Source organism: Dama dama, chromosome 24 (genome assembly GCF_033118175.1).
Source record: "Dama dama isolate Ldn47 chromosome 24, ASM3311817v1, whole genome shotgun sequence".
NCBI classification, from domain to species: domain Eukaryota; kingdom Metazoa; phylum Chordata; class Mammalia; order Artiodactyla; family Cervidae; genus Dama; species Dama dama.
In genome coordinates, this window is record NC_083704.1 from 64,243,299 (window position 1) to 64,261,406 (window position 18,108).

Below are 18,108 nucleotides of genomic sequence, written 5' to 3' on the forward strand. Positions count from 1 at the left end.
AGCAGGCGGCGCCTGGGTGAGGAGGCCCCACAGCAAACCCCCAGAGCCAGCCAGCCAGGCCGACAGGCCCAGGCTGGACCACGGCCAGGCGGTGGGGACCGGCCAGCCGGAGGGCAGGGCAGGGCGCCGGGGACGCAGGTGGCCCACATTGAGCCCTTTGCAGGTGCCCCGCCCACCCCAGGACCCCGGGGACGCCTGCCCGGTCCTGGCCTGACTGCCCACATCCCGGACCTGGGCAGGGGCCCCTCGGGAGAGTGTTGAACTGGGCCCGTGCTGGGCCCCAGGCTCTCCCTGCAGACACTCTGACCCTCCCTGCTCAGGGCAGAGAGCACCGGGCTGTGGGTGCAGCCTGGGGGCGCCCACCCCAGGGGACAGGGAAGACACTGCAGGGAAGGCCACACTGGGGGGGCACACGCTGTCGGGGGGGCGTGGCCAGCCAGGTTCCGGAATGCCGCTGCCCCCAGGCCCGCAGCCGCGGGCTGACCGACTCCAACAGGTGGCTGCCAACAGCTGCGGCCGGAGCGTGCCTGTCCAGCTGTCCACCCGCCAGGCGCCATCCGCCACCCACCTGCCGGCACAGGGCAGCCTCTGGCCCTTACGCACGTGAGGCTCCCCCGTTTCTGGAGGGCACAGGGCACCGGGGCGGGGGGTCAGGGAGGCAGGTGCCCCCACGCTGTGGTAAGGCTCAGCAGGGGCCCAGCCCGCCGGCTGCCAGTCCTAGGGCCCCTGCAAGCCACCAGGGTTGACTTTAGGGTTGCCAGGCAGGCCCTGAGCCCACGGAAGGGGAGCCCCGTGTCCCCAGACCTGCCTGAGAAGCCGGGAGCCGGGACTGCCGGCTGCACCTGGGGCAAGGCAGGGGAGGGGGTGGCCGGCTGCCAGTGGAGCATTCCAGGGAGAAGGGGCGTGCGGGGCAGGCATGGGGCCAGCCGGCTGGCGGGACGGCAGGACACACACACCCCTGCCTCCAGCTGCCACCCGAGGGCCACCCGCTGGGGCAGCAGGCCTGCGGAGCTCCGGGGAGACGGCCACACGGGCTGGCCCCGCCCCAACCTCCCGGCCGACAGGACCCCGGAGCCCAGGGCACAGCACACGCGGGTCCTGCACAGGGACCCCAGCCCGGGGCCGCTCCAGCCACTGCCCCCACACCCCTCGCCATGAGGCCCTGGCCAACGGCTGCGGGCAGGCAGCTGACGGCCCGGCCAGGTCAGCTGTCCGTCCAGCCCAGAGCCAACAAAGGGTCCATTCTCCGGGCCAAGGGCGGGCGGGGGCCCCGGGGAAGACGTCTGGGCCATGCAGGCTGCTTGCCAAGGCCGGCACGCGCCCTTGCCGCCCGGAGGCAGGGGGCTGCCCGGCTTGGCCCTCTCAGGAGGGGAAAGTGCCCTGTCCCGCCCAACCCAAGACAGAGCCCAATTCCTTGCTGTGAAGCGGCAGCGCCCTGACTGAGCCCTCCTGGTCTCCAGGCAGAGGACAGGGGAGCTGGCTGCAGGGCTGGCTGCAGTAGACACAGGAGCCCAGCCTGCTCCCTGCCCCCAGGGGACAGCGGCCCCTGCCCCCCCACCTCCCTGCTGGTCAGGCCTGAGGCCCCCGACAGGCCCGCTCCTGGACCCTTCCCATCCGTCACATGCCACCTCTGCACCCCCTGCTCTGGCTGGGGGTCCATTCTCAGGAAGGCCAGAAGGAATTTGATACTGAAAAAGCAATTAGTGATTTCCTCTTGGCAGTAATTAGATAACTAAAACATGACTTGCAGGCCTGATGGCTGTAATTGGGCCAGACACACCTGGTGAGGCAAGAGCCGGGGTCCCAGAAATCTCACGTTTCCTGTCCTCGATTCTCAGCACACAGACCAACCAACAGAAGCAGTGGTCCTCCCTGACCCTCGGTCTCCTCATCTGGCCACAGACAACCTGCTCCCCGGCCTGAGAATAAGAACTTCACAGCTCCTGATGGGGGGTGGTGCTTGGAGGGGGGACCCCGAGGCTGAGCCCTGCCAGGGAGGAGAGGACAGCTGCCTGCGGAGTCTGCCCACGGCTATGGAGGCTGCACAGAGCTGGGACAGGGGCCGCAGAAGTTGCTGGGCCTCCTCTCACAGGCAGGGGCCACGGCCAGGGACGCCAGGGCAGGCAGCGGTGACCACCTGGCCAGATATCCTTGCCGCAAGCCCCGCGCCCACCCCCTTGCTTCACCCCCCCTGCAACAGCAGCTGACGCGGTGACCATACTTCCCAGAACCACTGGGCGCCCCAGGCCAGACCTTTGCAGTCTCCGCTGTCCACCACAGGATGCCCAGAGATCTGTCCGCCGTGCACAGAACGTGCCCAGCCCCTCCCTCACGGCGAGGGCCCCTCTGACCTGAGAGCCCCGTTCCCGCTGCCAGAACACCTCCCGCACCCCGTCCTGCAGAGGCCTGGCTGTGAGGAGGGCGGGTCCCACGGATGCTCAGGGACCGTCAGCACAAGGCCGAGAGGCCTGCACAGGGGCCCCAGGGAGGGGTTGCCGGCCCACGCAGGAGGCAGGGCCCCCCACAGCCACCCAGCTTTCCAAGAGCAGCTTCTGGAGATGAGGCCCCAAAAGAGGAAGGAGCGGCCCCGTCCCCACAGCCCAGACCCTGAGCAGCCCACAGTGGGAGCCCCGTGGGGGCGCGGGGCAGCAACCAGGGCTGCCGGGGACACAGCAGTGGTCCCTCCGCCCTGCAGGACCCCCGCGGCAGGGCTCGGCCGTGTCCCTGCCCGGCCCTGGCCCCACAGCCCCGGGAGGACAGGTGTCCCCCCAGGCCCACACCGCAGGCTGGGGAGGGCGGGGGGCACCCCTGGCAGGAGTCCAGGGCCAGAGGCCCCCCACCTGCCTTGGGCACCCGGGCCGACTCGAGGATTCCCAAGGGTGCCCAGAGGATGAGCAGGAGGGGGCAGGGGGGGCAGGTGCAGGCGGGGCTCGGGGAGGGCGGGGACCCAGGGGCACCCCAGCTAGCCCACGGCAGCTCCGCTTGGCAGCTCTTCAGTTAATCGGCTGCAATTTTACACAGCGCCGTTCAGAGGTGGCCGGGAGCCAGCCGTGTCCCCAGAGCTCCCCGAGTCGCTGTTTAAAGCCCAGGAAGGACCAGCTGTGGGGAGGACGGGGCGGGTCCGTCTCAGCGCAGCAGGCCGCGCAGAGGCGGGGGGTGGGGGGGGTGCCCAGGCCCAGACTCCGAGAACGCGGGGAGATGGGGGGGCCAGGCCTGCACTGAATCCCCAGGCCCGGCCCTCCCAGGCTCAGAGGAGGGAGCTGGGAGCCTGTGGGGAGCGGTGCCGCTGGCTGTCGGGCCCTGGACCACAGCCACTGCCACCCCCAGGCCGGGTCGGGATGACGCGGGAGGGACTGGTCTGGGGCGGGAATTAGGAATTTGCCACCGAAGGCCAGGCCAGCGAGAGGCGGGCACTGGCCAGGAGCAGAGCCCCTCGAGGGGGTGGAGGCCGGAGGCCTCAGGTGGGAACTGCAGGTCAAGGAGCTTGCGGGCGCTGGGACGGAAGGCTGGGCCCAGTGTGGGGACGAGAAGCCCCTTCCCCTGCACCCAGGTGGCCCCAGTCCCCGGGCGGGGCGAGCGGTCAGGCCGAGAGAGAGGCCCCCTGAAGGTGTGCACCCGTCCACGCGGGGCACGCAGGGGTCATGCCTCCACATCAGACCCCCGACCAGCCCAACTCGCAGCCCCGGGCGCGCCCGGCCCCCGCACTCCCAGAAAGGCCGCTGTCTGCCCTGCGCAGAACGCGAGGCCAGCCGGGCCGCAGCAGGCGACAGGCCCCAGGAGGCAGTGGGGGGGGGGCCGGGGGCGGACGGGGGGCCTCAACGATCACCTCCTCGCTCCCAACACAGGACCTGCTCACGGGGCCCAGCCACGCTGAGAGCTGCTCTGAGAGCCACCTCGGGGCCTCAGGTTCCCTCAGGGGGATGGGGGCAGTGGGTGAGGCTGGTACACAGCAGAGGGAGGCAGGACTGGACCAACCCATCCTCCCAGCCTCACGGGGTGGCCTGTGGGCGAAGTCGCTGCCTGGCCAGCTGCCCACCAGCTCAGCCGCCTCCAGGAGGGGTCCCCCCAGCCCCAGATGCCAGCCTTCTGCTGGGCAATGGGCTCAAGGGCTCTGCAGGAAAGCATCCTTGCAGCTTCTCCCACAGCCCCACCCCGGATGGGCTCCCATGGCAGGGAGCAGACACGGCTCCCCAGGGCGCCCCCTGGGGTCTGCGGGCCCTCTCCGCTGCCCCCCCAGCTCCGGGGCAGCGGGCAGAGCCCTGCTGGAGGCCCCACCCCCCAGGTTGGGCCAGGACAGGGGGTCACGGGGCGGGCCTGCCACCCCCGCACTGCCACGGGCAGGACCCCGCAGCACCCAGCACGGGGTACCCTCGGCACGGCTCCCAGGGCCCAGAGCCCACGGCTCCTTCCACGGGTGGAGAAGCGGGTGCTGGGGGCGGGCCCTGCCCAGAGGCTGGAGAGCCAGCGGGCACCGCGCGTGGCAGGGACCAGGGGCCTGCCCGCCCCCTCGGCCGGGCACCGGGGCTGAGCAAGCAGAGTCAGGGCCCAGCCCCCACCCGGCGCCCGCAGGCCGAGCTGGGTCAGCAGGCAGCCTCCGCCAGCTGTTATTTCATCCACCGGCCACGCCCCTGCACCGACCCTCAGGGCTCCAGGCACCCCCACCCTCTGGCCCGGGCAGGCCCCTACCCACCCAGCCAGCCAGTGCTGACCCCCAGGACGCCCGCCCCGCCCAGCCTGGAACCAAATACAGAACCTAGAAACAAGGGAGGTCCCTTCCTGCCCCTGCCCCGACCCCGCCCCTGCCCCTGCCGGCCCGTGAGCTGCCCCTTCGGTGGGGCACCCCAACAGGCTCCCTGCAGCCAGCGGCGGGCGGGCCGCCAGCCTCACCCTGCCCTTGGCCCTGTGTCTCCGGGCAGAGTGCTGCCTCCGCGACACCCGATCGGCGGGAGGGGAGGGGAGGGGGGGCCGCCCGGCCAGCCCCGCCCCCGCGGCCTCCTCCGAGGTCACCTCCGTGGGTGGGCAGGCCTGCAGGCCGACGGGCCCTGTCAGCCCTAAGCTGCCACAGGCCTGACCCACCCCCAGGCCCTGATGCCCAGCCAGGACCTCGACACGCGCTGGACGCAGGGGCGCCCAGGGAGCACGGGGAGACGAGGGTCCTTGGGACCCCCCTCCCCTCAGGACATGCGGAGCAGGCGCTGGCGCCCCCAGCTCTGACCCCTGGACGGACGCTGGGCCCCCTCCCCACCAGGACACACGGAATAGGTGCTGGCGCCCGGGCGCTGACCCCGCGCTGACCTTGCGGATGCGGCCGCTGCGCGTGCCCACGAACACCACCGTGCGGCCCCGGTAGTCGTAGGCGGCCACGGCGGTCAGGCCGTCGTCCTTGTCCACGAACAGGGGCGTCCCCTCGATGGTGACCGTGCCGCCCAGGGGCTGGTTGAAGTCCTGCCCGCAGAAGTCGTCGTCAATCTGCAGGGGCTGGAGGGGGAGGTGAGCGGGTGAGGCCCAGGCCGTCCTGCGGGGAGGCGCTGCGGCCGTGCCGGGCGGGGGGCGGCCGGCACAGCTACCATTGGTCGTGGGGAAACCGAGGCCCTGGGAGCTGCTTGAGCAGCAGGAGCCCCGGCCGGAGGGCACCTCTGACGCCCCCCAGGCACAGGCCCCACGCCCCACCACAGGGGCACAGGGAGCGGCCGCGCCCGCTGCGGCGGGGGGCACGTGGGGAGCTGGGGTGGCCCACTCAGGACAGGGCAAGGGGCGACACCTATAAGGCAGAGGGAGGGGCAGGCTGAGAGGAGGCGTCTGCGTCTGCGGGGGAAGGAAGCAATCGATTGAGCAGGTTCCGGAGCTACGGGGAGGGCAGGGCGGGCGGGGGGGGCGGGGTCAGGCGGCTCCAGGCCGGGCTGAGGTTTGCGGGAGGCGGGGGCGGGGCGGGGTCCAGGATCCTGGCTGGGGGGCTGAGGTGGGAGGGCCCAGGACGGATGGGAGGGGCAATGGGGGCCGTGCCCAAGAAGGGGGTGCACATAGAGCTCACAAGGACCTCAGCAAGGCGCCCGCCAGGCTTCTCCAGCTGCACCAAGGAGACCCGACGGGAAGACCCGAGGCCAGAGAGGGGCCAGGCTTTCCCGGGGCCACCAGCAAGTCCCGAGCAGTGGAGGCGCTGAGGTCCTCTGAACAAGCCCTCACCCCCTACAAGTCTGGGGTCTCCCGTGGAAGACCGTCCTTTCTGGGGGCGGGCAACAGACACTCCTCAAAAAGCAGCTGGCCTCAGGCTGGCCCCATCAGGGCCTAGAGACAGGACAGACAGCAGCCAGCAGATGGGCATTGAGCGGGCCCCCAATTTCCCACCCCCCCAGGTGAAGTGCACAGCCAGGCACCAAGGCCGCAGAGAGCAGAGCCTGTAGATGGGACCCTGAGAGGAGACGGTGCCCACTGCCCACCTGACCCTGGTCTGGCCCCAGCTCGCCCCTTACTGGACACGTACCCTGGGCGTCACCCCACATCTCAGCGACCTCGTCTGTGAAACAGAGACAAGACGCCGCCAGCCAGCGCCCAGAACAGTGCCAGGCACGAGGGCGGGGCTCCGCCACGGCCACGAGGGCACACGGACACGGTCACGTCACCCTGTTTTCTCAGGGGCAGGACGGCCGCAGCGCCGGCCTGGGAGACAGGCGTGTCCCCAGCCTCCGGGCTGGGGTGCTCACCGAGTTGATGCAGCCCAGCTCCTTGTTGAGCAGCCAGGGCAGCGAGAGCTTGCCCTCGCCGCGGTAGCAGGACTGGATGCGCGCCTTGATCTTCTCTTTGATGGCCCTGAGCGTGAAGAGGCACAGCACGGACTCCCGCGGCGGCTTCACGCGGTTCTTCTGGCCCTGCGCGAACACGGTGAACAGCACGTCCTCGTCCTCGGCCAGGCCCAGCTGGTGTGCCAGGGCCCGGCCCGGCCGGCTCAGGTAGGCGTCCTGCACCAGGCGGTACTCCACGCCCGCCTGCTCGCAGCCGATGGGGAACTCGACATAGGAGTAGAACTTGGGGTCGTCCACGCACAGCCGCACGATCTTCGACGTGAAGAAGTGCTCGCCGGCCGCGTCAGGCGAGGTCAGCTGCGTGTCCAGCTGCAGCGTGAGGTAGTACACGAAGTGCTCACTGCGGAAACTGTACACGTAGTAGATGTCGAAGGCCGGGAACTTGGACAGCGTGTCTGAGGGGATCTTGAGCTGCGAGGACACAAACTCATCCTGGTACACGAAGCCAAACATCTCTGCGTCCTCCTCGTTGGCCATGAGCCGGCGGCTGGACAGCGTGGGGAAGTACTCGGACTTGCCGTCGATGGGTGTGCCCACGAAGAGCTTGGCCTGCGCCTGGCCGGGCGGCCCGGCGATCAGCACGCCGGCCATGCTGCCCGCCTCGCGCACGCCCGACAGGTAGTGTTCCTTGCGGTGGTGCGGCTCGCCCAGCTTGAAGAGGTCGTCCAGGCGCAGGAACTGGCAGATGCCCTGTGACGCGCTGCCGCAGGCCAGCAGGCGGTTGGCGGGCTGGTCCAGCAGCAGCAGCTTATTGACGTTGTCGGTGCTGCCTAGGCCGTGCGGGCAGGACTGCACGCTGGGCGGCGGGTAGCACTTCTCGTTGTCTTCCACTGGGCCCGTCACGTGCACCCGCAGCAGCGTCAGGTTCCCCGACAGCTTGTAGATGCGGTTCACGGCGCCCACGTACACCTCCCCCGTCTGCTCGTGGACCACGAGGTGGGTCAGCGCCCAGTCGCTGGCAGTGAAGGTGCGGAAAGGGGGCTGTGGACCCCCGCCCGCCCGGGGCGCGCCCCACAGCAGCAGCAGCAGCAGGATCAGCAGCAGCGGCGGAGCCCGCGGGCTCAGACGTGGCAGCAGCATGACGCGCCGGGGCCTCGGGCCGAGGCGCTCGGGTCCTGCGGGGCCGCGCATCACGGGAGCCTCAGCCCTGCGGGGAGGAGGGACAGGGCTTGTCACCTTCGCCATCACCGAGCTCCAGTGCCCATTCTCCGCCGGGATGTCCCACTCGTGGGATGCGGCGCAGCCTAACCCTCTGGGAGATGCCAGAGGGGCAAGGGAGAGCCCCTCCCCGCCTGGAGTCCTGGGAGCAGCTATACTGAGCCCCACACCCCAGCAGGCAGCGCGGGCCACGAGAGCTCCACCGCTGCCCGGGAGTGGCCAGGGGAGAAGAGTGGGACCCAGGACCAGGAGGTGGGCAACAAGACCTGAGCCTGCCCATGCCCCCCGGGGAGGAAGGCTCCCGGTTCCAAGCTCCCACGGTGGTGACTGCCTCTCTGCCCGAGGGCCTTGCGGGCTGGACGGTGCTACTTGCAGGTAGTTGAGGACACTCCTGTGGCCCCTGCAGAAGGCGGGTCTCCTCGTCGCCACGCTGGGGCCTCACGCCCTGGCCACGCCCCCAGCCCAGATCTCAGAGACCCTGGCCCGGCCCCGCCCCCCACCCCGGCCCCGCCCCCAACCCTGCTCTCTGAGGCCCCGCCCCCAGGCCTGCACTCTGAGACCCCGGCCCCGCCCCCTCTCTGAGACGTCCCCCTGCAGCGGGGCAGCAGGCACCTCCCACCCCCAGCCAATGGCTGTCCCTACCCCGGGCGGGAGGCCCCCGGACCCTGCCCCAGTCCTGTTTCCTCGCAATCTCATCTCCCCATAGCCCGGCAGCTGGCAGCCACACTCCAGGTTACGTGTAGCCTCTGGGGCCCGCAGCCACGTGGTTGACCGGGTCGCCGGCCGGGGTCTCCCCGTCTGTGCAGCGGTGACCAAGAGGCTCCTCTCCCGGGTGACAGCGAGCAGGCCGGGGTGCCCGCTCAGGGTCCCGCCTCAGCTGTCCCTGGATCTGTGGGCTGAGGGCAGCACCCACGAGCTCTCCAGCTGTCTGTCACCCCTGTAGTCTGCGGCCCGAGCTGTCCCCAGACACTGTCCCCACCAGCACAAGAGCTGCCTGAGCCCCAGAGGCCCGCCCAGGACCTGCCCTTGTGAGTGAGTGACTGGGCCCTGCCCCCCCATCCCAACCTCACTCCCCACACCCTATTCCCCTCAGGGCTGCTGAGCCCGGAGAACTGAGGGGGGCTGCTGGTCAGCACCCGCGGGTGACGGGTGAGGGCCTGAGGGGGCATGCTGAGCCCCCAGAAGGGGGGGCTCTGGCCAGCACCCCACAGGAAGGGCACCAGGCTGTGCTGCCGCAGGACCCTGCCCGCACGCTGTCAGCTACCTGCTCACTCCCCGCCCGGACGTCCCCAACAACTACGCAGCCAGGGACCTCCCAGGCAGCAGGGAGACCCAGCCCCTGCCCCCAGCTCAGGAGCCCAGGGCAAAGCAGAACCGGAGAACAGGCTCCTTAGGACTCGGCGGGGCCTGGGCTGAGTGCTTGCGAACTCCAAAGAAAACATGAATCACTCACCGTTTATCAGTTCAAAGCAGGCCTGCAATTACCAGGGGCTGGGCTCTCCCCTCCTCCGTATAATTATACACGTCCTAATGCAATTACGGGCCCTACTTTTTATATTAAACAGGAGGGACCCAGCTGAAGAAGTGCCATCCAGACTCCAGCCTGGCCGGGGGCCCGCTGCCCCTCCCCCAATAGGGCTGCCCAGAGGACCAGTCAGGGGTAGGGGGCTGCAGCCAGGAAAAGGGGGCCTGGAGACCACCCCCTCAGAGGGGCCACTAAAGAGAGCTGGAGGACTCCCCCTACCCGCGAGGAACCGGGCCCACGGCTCAGAGAGACCCAAGGTCACCCAGCTAGTTGTGCACACTCCTACAGAGACCTGGACTCCCACGGGCCTCTGCTCTGCCCAGGAAAAAATGCATTCATTCCAGAGCGGCTGCTGGGGAGGGCCATGCCGGCCGGGGGGAGGGGAGCCCTGACAGATGCGAGCTCTGGGCCCGCGCTGGGGTCTGGGGAGGCCCTTCCACCTGCTGGTCAAGGACCAGGCCCGGCGCTAGCGGGGGAGGGGCACCCCGGGAGCAGGGCAGCAGGAGCAAAGGCCGGGGCGGAACCTGCTGGACGCGCAGAGGGCAGTGAGGGTGCCCGCAGCGCCAATCAGGGCCAGGCTGGGAGGGAGAAGCTGCCAGGGGCACAGGGCTGGGTGTGCCGACAGGAGGTGAGCAGGGCAGGGAGCGGCCGGGCGGCCTCCACGCCCGCACAGGACCAGCTCAGCCGTCTGCCAGGGCGTGGAGAGCGCGCCACCCGCTTCTCTCCCGGGCCCGCGGCCACCGCTGCTCCGCGCCCTGAGAAACAAAGGCCCTCAGAGGCTTCTTCCCAGAGGGATGGCCCCAATCTTTCCCCCCGCCCCACTGGCCAACTCCCCAGCCACATCTGGACCCTCGCGAGGCTCAGATAGCTTGAGGCATGGGGGACGGAGAAGACACGGCGTCCTGCCCAGGGGTGCCTTGTCGGTCAGCAGCCGGCACCAAGAGCTGCCCGGTCACCCCACCTCCCCCACACAGGCCCCCAGAGGTGGTCCCAAGCCGCCTGCTCCCCTCCAGGCCTGTCTGAGGGAGCTGGGATCCGGGGCACTCGAGTCCTGCTCCTCAGGAAAAGTGCCTGTCTCCGGCTCCCCCAAGTTATCCTCTCCTCCCGACCCCATTTCACACCCGGAGATGTTCCTTGGGATAAGGAGGGGCTTACAACACACCAACCACGGCAGAGCCAGCAAAGGGCAGTCAGCTTGGTTCACAGCTCTCATCTGTCCCCCACCCCCAAGCACTCAACCTCAGCCACACCAGGGCTGGCCAGGCCTCTGCAGCGCCGTCTCCTCTACCTGAAATGCCCACTCGGGGACTCCCGGGCCCCCTCCCAGGCCGACTTGCTGCAAGGCCTGAAAGAAACCACTGGCTTCCCAGTGAGCCCCTGGCGCAGCACCCGGTCTCCCCTGCACACCCCGAGTCAACAGGGCACCAGGGGACCTGCCTGGGCGAGCTCCCCAGGGCCTGAGGAGCCAGGCTGTGCCCACCCGGAGCAGACCCTGAGAACCCGCCTCGGCTCGGAAAGAGGTGGGGCAGCGCGGAGGGCCGCACCGCCGGATCCCAGGCTCGGGGGCTGAAGGCTCGGTCCACGTCCCCCAACACACACCCCTCTTTCTTTCAAGGGGCGTGGCCCCAGCACCCCACAGATGAACCAGGGGCAGCTCCGGGCCCTAGACGGCCGCCAGAGCTCCTCTCGCCCCCTTCCTGGGCTGGCCCTGTGGTCTCGGAACGGGCGTGGGTCCCCGCAGTCGCAATCCCCTCCCCGAAACCGCCCGATCGCGCCCCGCGACCGCCAGCCCCGCCGCCCACCAGGCCCAGGGACGCGCAGGAGCCCTCGGAGCGGCCACGGGAAGCGACTGACCCTGGAGAGGCCCCGCGCGGGGCGGCGAGAAGGCCGGGCGCGCGGCTGGCGCACCGCCCCTCCCAGCCCGCGCGGGCCTGCGGGCCTGGGCGGACCGGCGCCCACTCCGACCCCGCGGGCCTGCCGGCGCCGGACGTCCAGCGCGCTCCGCCGACCCGGGCCGGCCGAAGGGCCCTCCCGGCAGCGCTGCAGCGAACTTTCTCCCCGCCCGGCTCGGCGGAGGCGGCGCGGCCCGCGAGCTCGGCGGGCAGGGTCCCATCCCGGCCGGGCGGGGACGCGCGGGCTCAGTGCCGGCGCCGCGGCCGCGCCCGGACACGCGTGAACCAGGCGGCAGCCGCAGGGACACGCGGGGGCGCGGACACGCGCGCCGCAGCGCCCCCCGCCCCGCGTGCCCCCTGCCCGCCGCTCGGCCGCAGCGGCGAGGAGGCCGGCCCGGGGCCGCCCGGAGCCCGGACCCCCGCTGGACCATCGCAGGACCCCCGCCCGCCCCGCCGCGGGGAAAGTTGAGCCCCTACTCACAGGCTGCCCCGGGGCGCGCCCGCCGCCCGCCATCGCAGCTCGCCGCCCGCGCCGCCGCCCGCCCCTGCCCCGCCGCGGGGCCGCCGAAGCCGCGCAGGCCGCCCAGGCCGAGGCCGCCGCGCCCGGGCTCCGCTGCGTGGCCGCCGCCGCTGCCCAGCATGAATGGGGCGCCAGGCGCGCGGATGCGGACCGGCCTCGCTCTCGCCGCCCGCGGGGCGCCGCGCGCATGCGCCGCCCGGGGAGGCCGGGCCGGGGCGGGGCCTGCACGGGGGCGGGGCCTGCGCGGGGGCGGGGCCGGCGCGGGGCGGGGCCGGCGGCGGCCTCCAGGGGGCGCTCGATCCCCGCCGCCTGCCTGGGCCCACCGCACGCTGCAAAGGGCAACACCGCCTCCGGCAGCCGCTGCCCCAGAACCGGACTCAGATGCGGCCGCGATCCAGAACGGCGGTCTCGGCCCGGGATCCTCAGGGGGCTGCGGGGCGCGCGGCCCGAGAGGAGGCCAGCGGAATGGGTGCGGGGACTTGAGCGAGGCGCTCGGTGCGGCGAGTGGGGTCCGGGAGCCGCACCGGTCGAGGGTCGCGGGGCAGGTCAGGGGCGCGCCGGGCGGGGGTCGCGGGGCTAGGTTGGGGGCGCAAGAGGAGGGGAGCGGGACGTAGGAGCTAGCTGGGGCAGGTCAAAGGCGCGCCGGGCGGGGGTCGCCAATCCGAGCTCCTGAGTCGGCAGGGCTGGGGCCGTCCCCGTGGCCGCGCCCCCGCAGCAGCGCGCGCGCCCCGGAATCGTCAGAAGGTGAGTCCGTGGGGGGGCACCTGGTCAGCGCGAGGCGAGGCGGCAGGAGCCGTGGGGACGGCTGAAGGGCCCGGGGCCGGAGTGCGGGGGGACGAGCTGGGGCGGAGCCGCAGACGCCAGATGGCCGCGAGCCAAGCGGTCACCCGCAGGAGAGGGACCATGCAGGCCCCGGCGACCCCTGCCCCTCCCCACCTCGAGGGGCTGAGTCCTGGATTCCGAGCTGCTGTTCTCCATCTCCTGTGGGTCTGGTACGGTATGTCACGCTTGTCGCCTGCGGAGTGACATCTGGGGACGTGGGGTCGCAGTCTGCGTGGTGGGGGCCCGACCCTGGCCGGAGTCCCTGGAAGGTGTGCGGATCCCAGCGTGGCTGGTTGCGCGCAGCGGGCCCACCCGTTCTCAGAGCCTGCCCTGGGCCCGCACCCCCTTCACTCAGCCTCTGGAGTGACTCCTGTCACCTGTGGGCCCCTCCCCGAAGGACCCCTGACGTGACACTCGGCCTCACGCAGCGCCATCCTTCCAGGCGGCGGATAGGCACTCCAGACAGCAGAGCTGGTCATCTCTATGACCCTCGGCCACCAGCGTCCTTCAGCCTGTCAAAAATAAAGGAAAATAGGGGTCAAGGTGACTACCTTCATGTTGGTTATTTTTGTTCATTAACAGTTAGCAGAGGAAATACCAAGATAAGCCAGGCCTTGGGACAAGACATTCACAACACCTGTGCACAACAGCCGCGTAGCCAGGATGTAGGAGGGACCCCAAAAAATCAACGAGGAAAGTCTGCAGTCCATCAGGGACCCAGGACAGAAACCCCAACACACAGAGCGCTGGAGCAAAAATGGCAAATAAGTATTGCTCCCGAGAGCCCCGCGTCGTGGGTCTCTGCCCCGGTGGCCAGTCTGGTGCAGATGGAGAGGGGAGCAGAGCGGGGGGCCTTGGGGACTGGAGGCTGCGGCCCAGGCACCCCCCCTCCCCGTCCCCTCACATGGAGGGAAATGAGTCAGCGGGCACGGGGCTCTTCCTCCTTGGGTTTCCTGTGTGGGTTTCACTTCTGTTGCCACTTGAGAGGGCAGGCAGTGTGTGGGGCTGTGGGAAACAATTGCAAGAACCAGAATCAAATCCATTGGGGGTGGAGGGGGAGCACTTCCAAATGTGCATGTTCCTTCGGGACTGCTTCTGCATTTCTATCTCAGAGCTTTGTGCAGAAGGAACTCTGGGGGCCTCTCCGCAGGGGTCGGAGGAGGGAGGGACCCTCCTGGGCAGATCCTCCAGGGGGTCGCTTCACAACTTCCCACCCCACCCCCGCAGTGCATGCACACGCTCACACGGAGCCAGCCCTGAGTGTGCAGCGCCCTGAGAGGTGAGCGCTGGCCGCCACTGGACACGCAGGGTGGCTACAGTCACCATCGCCTCTGGGAAGCCCACTCTGGCTGCTGGGTGGGACAAGGACGGCAGTCTGCCAGGGGCAGCGTCAAGGAGATGCAGACGGAGGGGCTTGCAGAGAGCTGTGTCCCAGAGCAGGAGCAGGGCTCACCAGGGCACAGGCCCTGAGGGAGGCCTCCCTCCCCGGCAGGCCCTGTGGTCAAGCAGACGGGCCTCACCTGATCTGAGCTCCCAGGGCGTCAGGGGAGCTGCAGGGGGCAGGCACGCTCCCCCATCCCTGGGCTCTGCTGCCCAAGGTCACGCCCCTGCCAGCCTCTGTGCCTAGTGGCCTTGGCAGCTCCGGGTGTTCCTTGCCCAGCAGGTCCGGGAGGAGTCCCAGAATGGACCCTTGTGAGTGGGCTGGATCTGGGGCCCCCACGGACCAGTCACTGCAGCCAGGAGTAGAGCCTCCCGGGGCCATACTAGCGCAGGGAGCTCTCTGAGCGAGGGCGGCTTCGGGGACGGAGTCCCCAGAGAAAGCCCAGGTGCAGGCATTAAACAAGCTGCTGGAAGTGGGACAGACAGGGCCCCAGTCGGCCGCCGGCCTCCTCCTCCCCCGGGTCCACCGGGCCTGTGCCCCTGCTATGCCCTCAACCAGGGGGGCCCCTGCTGCTGCAACCTCAAGGCCCAAAGTGCCCTCCGCCTCCAGGAAGCGTTCCTGACAGCAGCTTCCTTAGGTTTCCTGGCCCACCTGCAGCCAGTGGTGGTGAGTCTGGGCTCAGAGTCGCCGTCCTTGTGGAGGCGGCCAGGTCACGTCAGCACCATGCTATAGAGAAGACAGGAGCAGAGCCCCTGCCTGCCACTCCACAGACACCCCTGAGAGCCGCGGGGCTCAGGGTCACCTTGTCCTGGGGCTGCAAAGTGAGATGGCTTCAGGGGACAAGTGGGTGACCGATGTAAACAGTGACACAGGCTGGCTGGCGGGTTCCTGCCCCATGGAAAGCAGGGAGGCAGCATCGGGCAGGCTGGAGGGAACCAGTGGGAAGAGCCCAGCCAGGGTCTGCAGCTGGCATAGCATGCACTAGCCCCAGGGGCTCCTGAGTGGGTGCCTGTCGCCCTGGGAGTCACAGGCAGCTCACAGGGGACGGTCCTTGGATGGCTGCCCTCAGCAGGACCGTGGCCTCCACCCTAGGTGGGGCCCAGGGGTGAGAACCAGAAGCAGCCCCAGCCCCCTTGCTGTGCTGAAATTCCCAGGAGGCGGCACTCCCACCCAAAGTAACTGGCAACCCGGCTGCCCACGTCCATAGGGCCAGAGGAGGCCAGCTGTGAACCCAGGGTGGAGAAGCAGACGGGGGTCTCAGCCCACAGCCCCCAAACGTGCAGGACCCCACCCAGGTCGCCGTCAGAGCAGCACCGGGGAGCCAGCCTGGGGGCACAGGGCCGACTGATGCCAATGTGCAGGTGACGCGAGGCAGCGGCTGGCAGGGCCCTCCACCCCGGAGGAGTCAGGGAGAGAGAACCCGGGGCTTCGCGGGCCTGCGTCGCCATTTCTGCCGTCAGAGATCTCAGTGTAGAAGGGCCACGCCTGGGACAGCCACGGCGGGGACGCGGACACGCGGGCAGTGATGGGCGCCTTCGCTGAGCATCAGACGCACGCTGGATGCAGCGCTGGACCGGGTGCCCCAGTGGGCACGCCGTGGCAGGAAGGCGGTGGGCAGCACAAAGGAGAGGCGGAGTCCAGCGCCCCCAGCATCACGTCCACGCCTGGAACATCTCTGAAATGACAGCTTTCGGGGCTGCAGCAGGTTCCAGGGGGGGTGTCAGCCGAGCGGGGCCAACTCTACGTCCCTGTTATGGTGACTGTTCCCGGAGCGCTCTTGTGGCGGGGGACAGGACACACGCCGGGCGCGGGCGTCAGCATCCACGCTGTAGGACAGTCCCTGGGGTGTGGGCACTGGGGCTCTGGAGAGGGTGCAGGCCTCTGCCCTGCCCTAAGGAAGTCGTCCCTGGACATGACGATCACCTCCAAGTAGGCAGGGGACAGGGACCCTCCACGGCTGCCCCTCTGGGAGCAGAGCTGTGCCCAAGGCCTCGTGGCCAGACAGGCTGGACAGTGGACGTCCCGCCAGTGGAGACACCAGAGGGGTCCGGCCCACCACCCCTCCTGACCGCGTCCCCGTGACTCCAGTCTCCCAGCACGTCACCTCCTTGGAGACGCTCCCGACTAGAGTCCCAAGCGCACCAATGTCCTGCTAGTTCACATGTTGGGTGGGGGGATGGAGGGGGGCGTGGCCCAGGAGGCTGGGAGCCTCGACCCAGGCCAGAGGGCCAGGTACCAGCCGGAGTCCCAACTCTGCTGCTGAGCCGCGCAGCTGGGCAGGCCGGCCCCCGCAGTCAAACCCAGATCCCCTCCTGGGCCTACCCCACACCCCTTGGTGGCTGCCGCCCATGGGCACAGGGGGTCTCGGTGTGGGAGCAGCGGTGGAGAGAGGGAAGCCGGAGTTTCTAGGGGGGCTTTGGAGCCACCCTTTCTGGGAAAACCCTCCCTGGGGGAGGTCTCTGCACCCTGGGGCTCCATGTAGGAGAGCAGAGGCTTCGGAGGCAGAGACTCGGGGCCCCAGTGCTCGCAGCTCCGCTCCCGCCAGGGCCCCACCCTTCGAGTCTCAGGGTCACTGTGAGGGTCAGAGGACTGCCCAGCTGCCTCAGCCTGCCCCTGCCCCGCCGGCCGGCAGGGAGGGGCCGTGAGCGTCCCCCTCCACAGTAGGGCCCCTTCCTGCCCCCCACGCCTCGTCACAGGGAATCTCTATGATTTCCCAAATCTACCGCAAGCTCCGCCGGCAGGCAGGGGCCGTGGGCATCCCTCTCCACAGCGAGGCCCCTTCCTGCCCCCCACGGCTTGTCACAGGGAAACTGTGATTTCCCGAACCCACCACGAGCTCCCCATGTGATGCTGTTCCCCGTCCCCATGAGGTCACCCTGCTGACCTTGCCCAGGGCCCCGGCCCGGCCCCGCCTCTCCCAGGAAGCCTCCCTAAGCCCTGCCCACCTGCTGGTCATCAGCAGCCCCAGGCCCGTGGGCTCTGGACCTGAGTGCATGTCAGCACCTGGGTCTCCTCCATGCGGCACCATCGCGGGGTCCCTGGCAAGGAGAGTGAGGAGCAGACAGGACCAGCTCCCTGTCTCCTGTGTCCTTGGCAGGGAGGGCTACGGGCAGCCACGCCATCTCCCACCCCTGGCACAGGCCCTGTGAGGGGCAGGGGGCGGCAGGGAGAGCCAAGACCTGGCCACACCGCTGCCTCAGCCCCACGCACTGCGGGGCAGGCGGGGCTCTGGGAGGACAGATACCAGAGGTGGCATTTGAAATCTCTAGCAGCTAGAGTGAACACCAGAGAAACAGAAGACGGGAACAGTCCTGATAAAAACCAGGCTCCGCTTCACTCAAGGACACTTTCACTGATGTGGAGGCCTGCTTCAGGCACGGCTGGCTCCAGGAGCCCAAGCATGTCCCTGGGCGTCTGCCTCTCAGCTCCACCTTTCTGCGTGTGCATTCTCGGGGGTGACGACCCCGGCAGCGCCCTGGGTCCACTGGAGTCATGTGACTGACCCTTCCCAGTGCTCACTGTAAGGGAAATGCCCGGGTGCCGGCAACCCCCCTGGTGTGAAAGCTGCTCTGTAACCCTTGACTCCCAAGAGGTCTGGCCTCTTGGGTTTCTAAGCAACTAAAACAGGGCTTTTAATTTTTAAAATATTACACTCATGGTAAAAAAAAAAAAAATCCAAGTGGTGCATGAACGAAGCCCCGGGAAAGGCCACCTCCCTATCGGGCCCCTGGTCACCTCCCAGGAGCACAGTGTCCCCAGCTCCTCGCATCCTGGCAGAGACGTGCCCGGGACGCCCCTGCCTCTCTGCAGAGAGGACCCCACAGCAACCCTGCCCCAGCCACCTTCGCGGGCCCCCGTCTCCCACTAACAGGTTTCGGAGACGGTCCAACAAGGCCACCTCGGAACCCATCACCCTCCTGGAACCCAGCCCGTGAACCGGCCCCGGGAGCCGCTCTGCAGTGTGACCCGACAGGTCTGTGGCTGAGAGGGCGGATCCCGCAGAGGCCCGG

At 69.5% G+C, this 18,108-nt stretch overlaps 1 protein-coding gene across 1 annotated transcript in view; it reads right to left on the minus strand.

Moving 5' to 3' along the window:
- PLXNA1 (plexin A1) overlaps window positions 1-12,845 on the minus strand; it is a 45,617-nt gene extending 32,772 nt beyond the window's left edge. The window contains exons 1-3 of the mRNA XM_061129046.1: window positions 12,832-12,845; window positions 6,702-7,947; window positions 5,296-5,478 (exon numbers count right to left, since the gene is read on the minus strand). Of these exons, the coding sequence (XP_060985029.1) occupies window positions 5,296-5,478; window positions 6,702-7,931 (1,413 nt within the window). The 5' untranslated portion in view covers window positions 7,932-7,947; window positions 12,832-12,845. The remainder of the gene's footprint in view (window positions 1-5,295; window positions 5,479-6,701; window positions 7,948-12,831) is intronic.
- Between the last annotated feature and the right edge of the window lie 5,263 nt (window positions 12,846-18,108).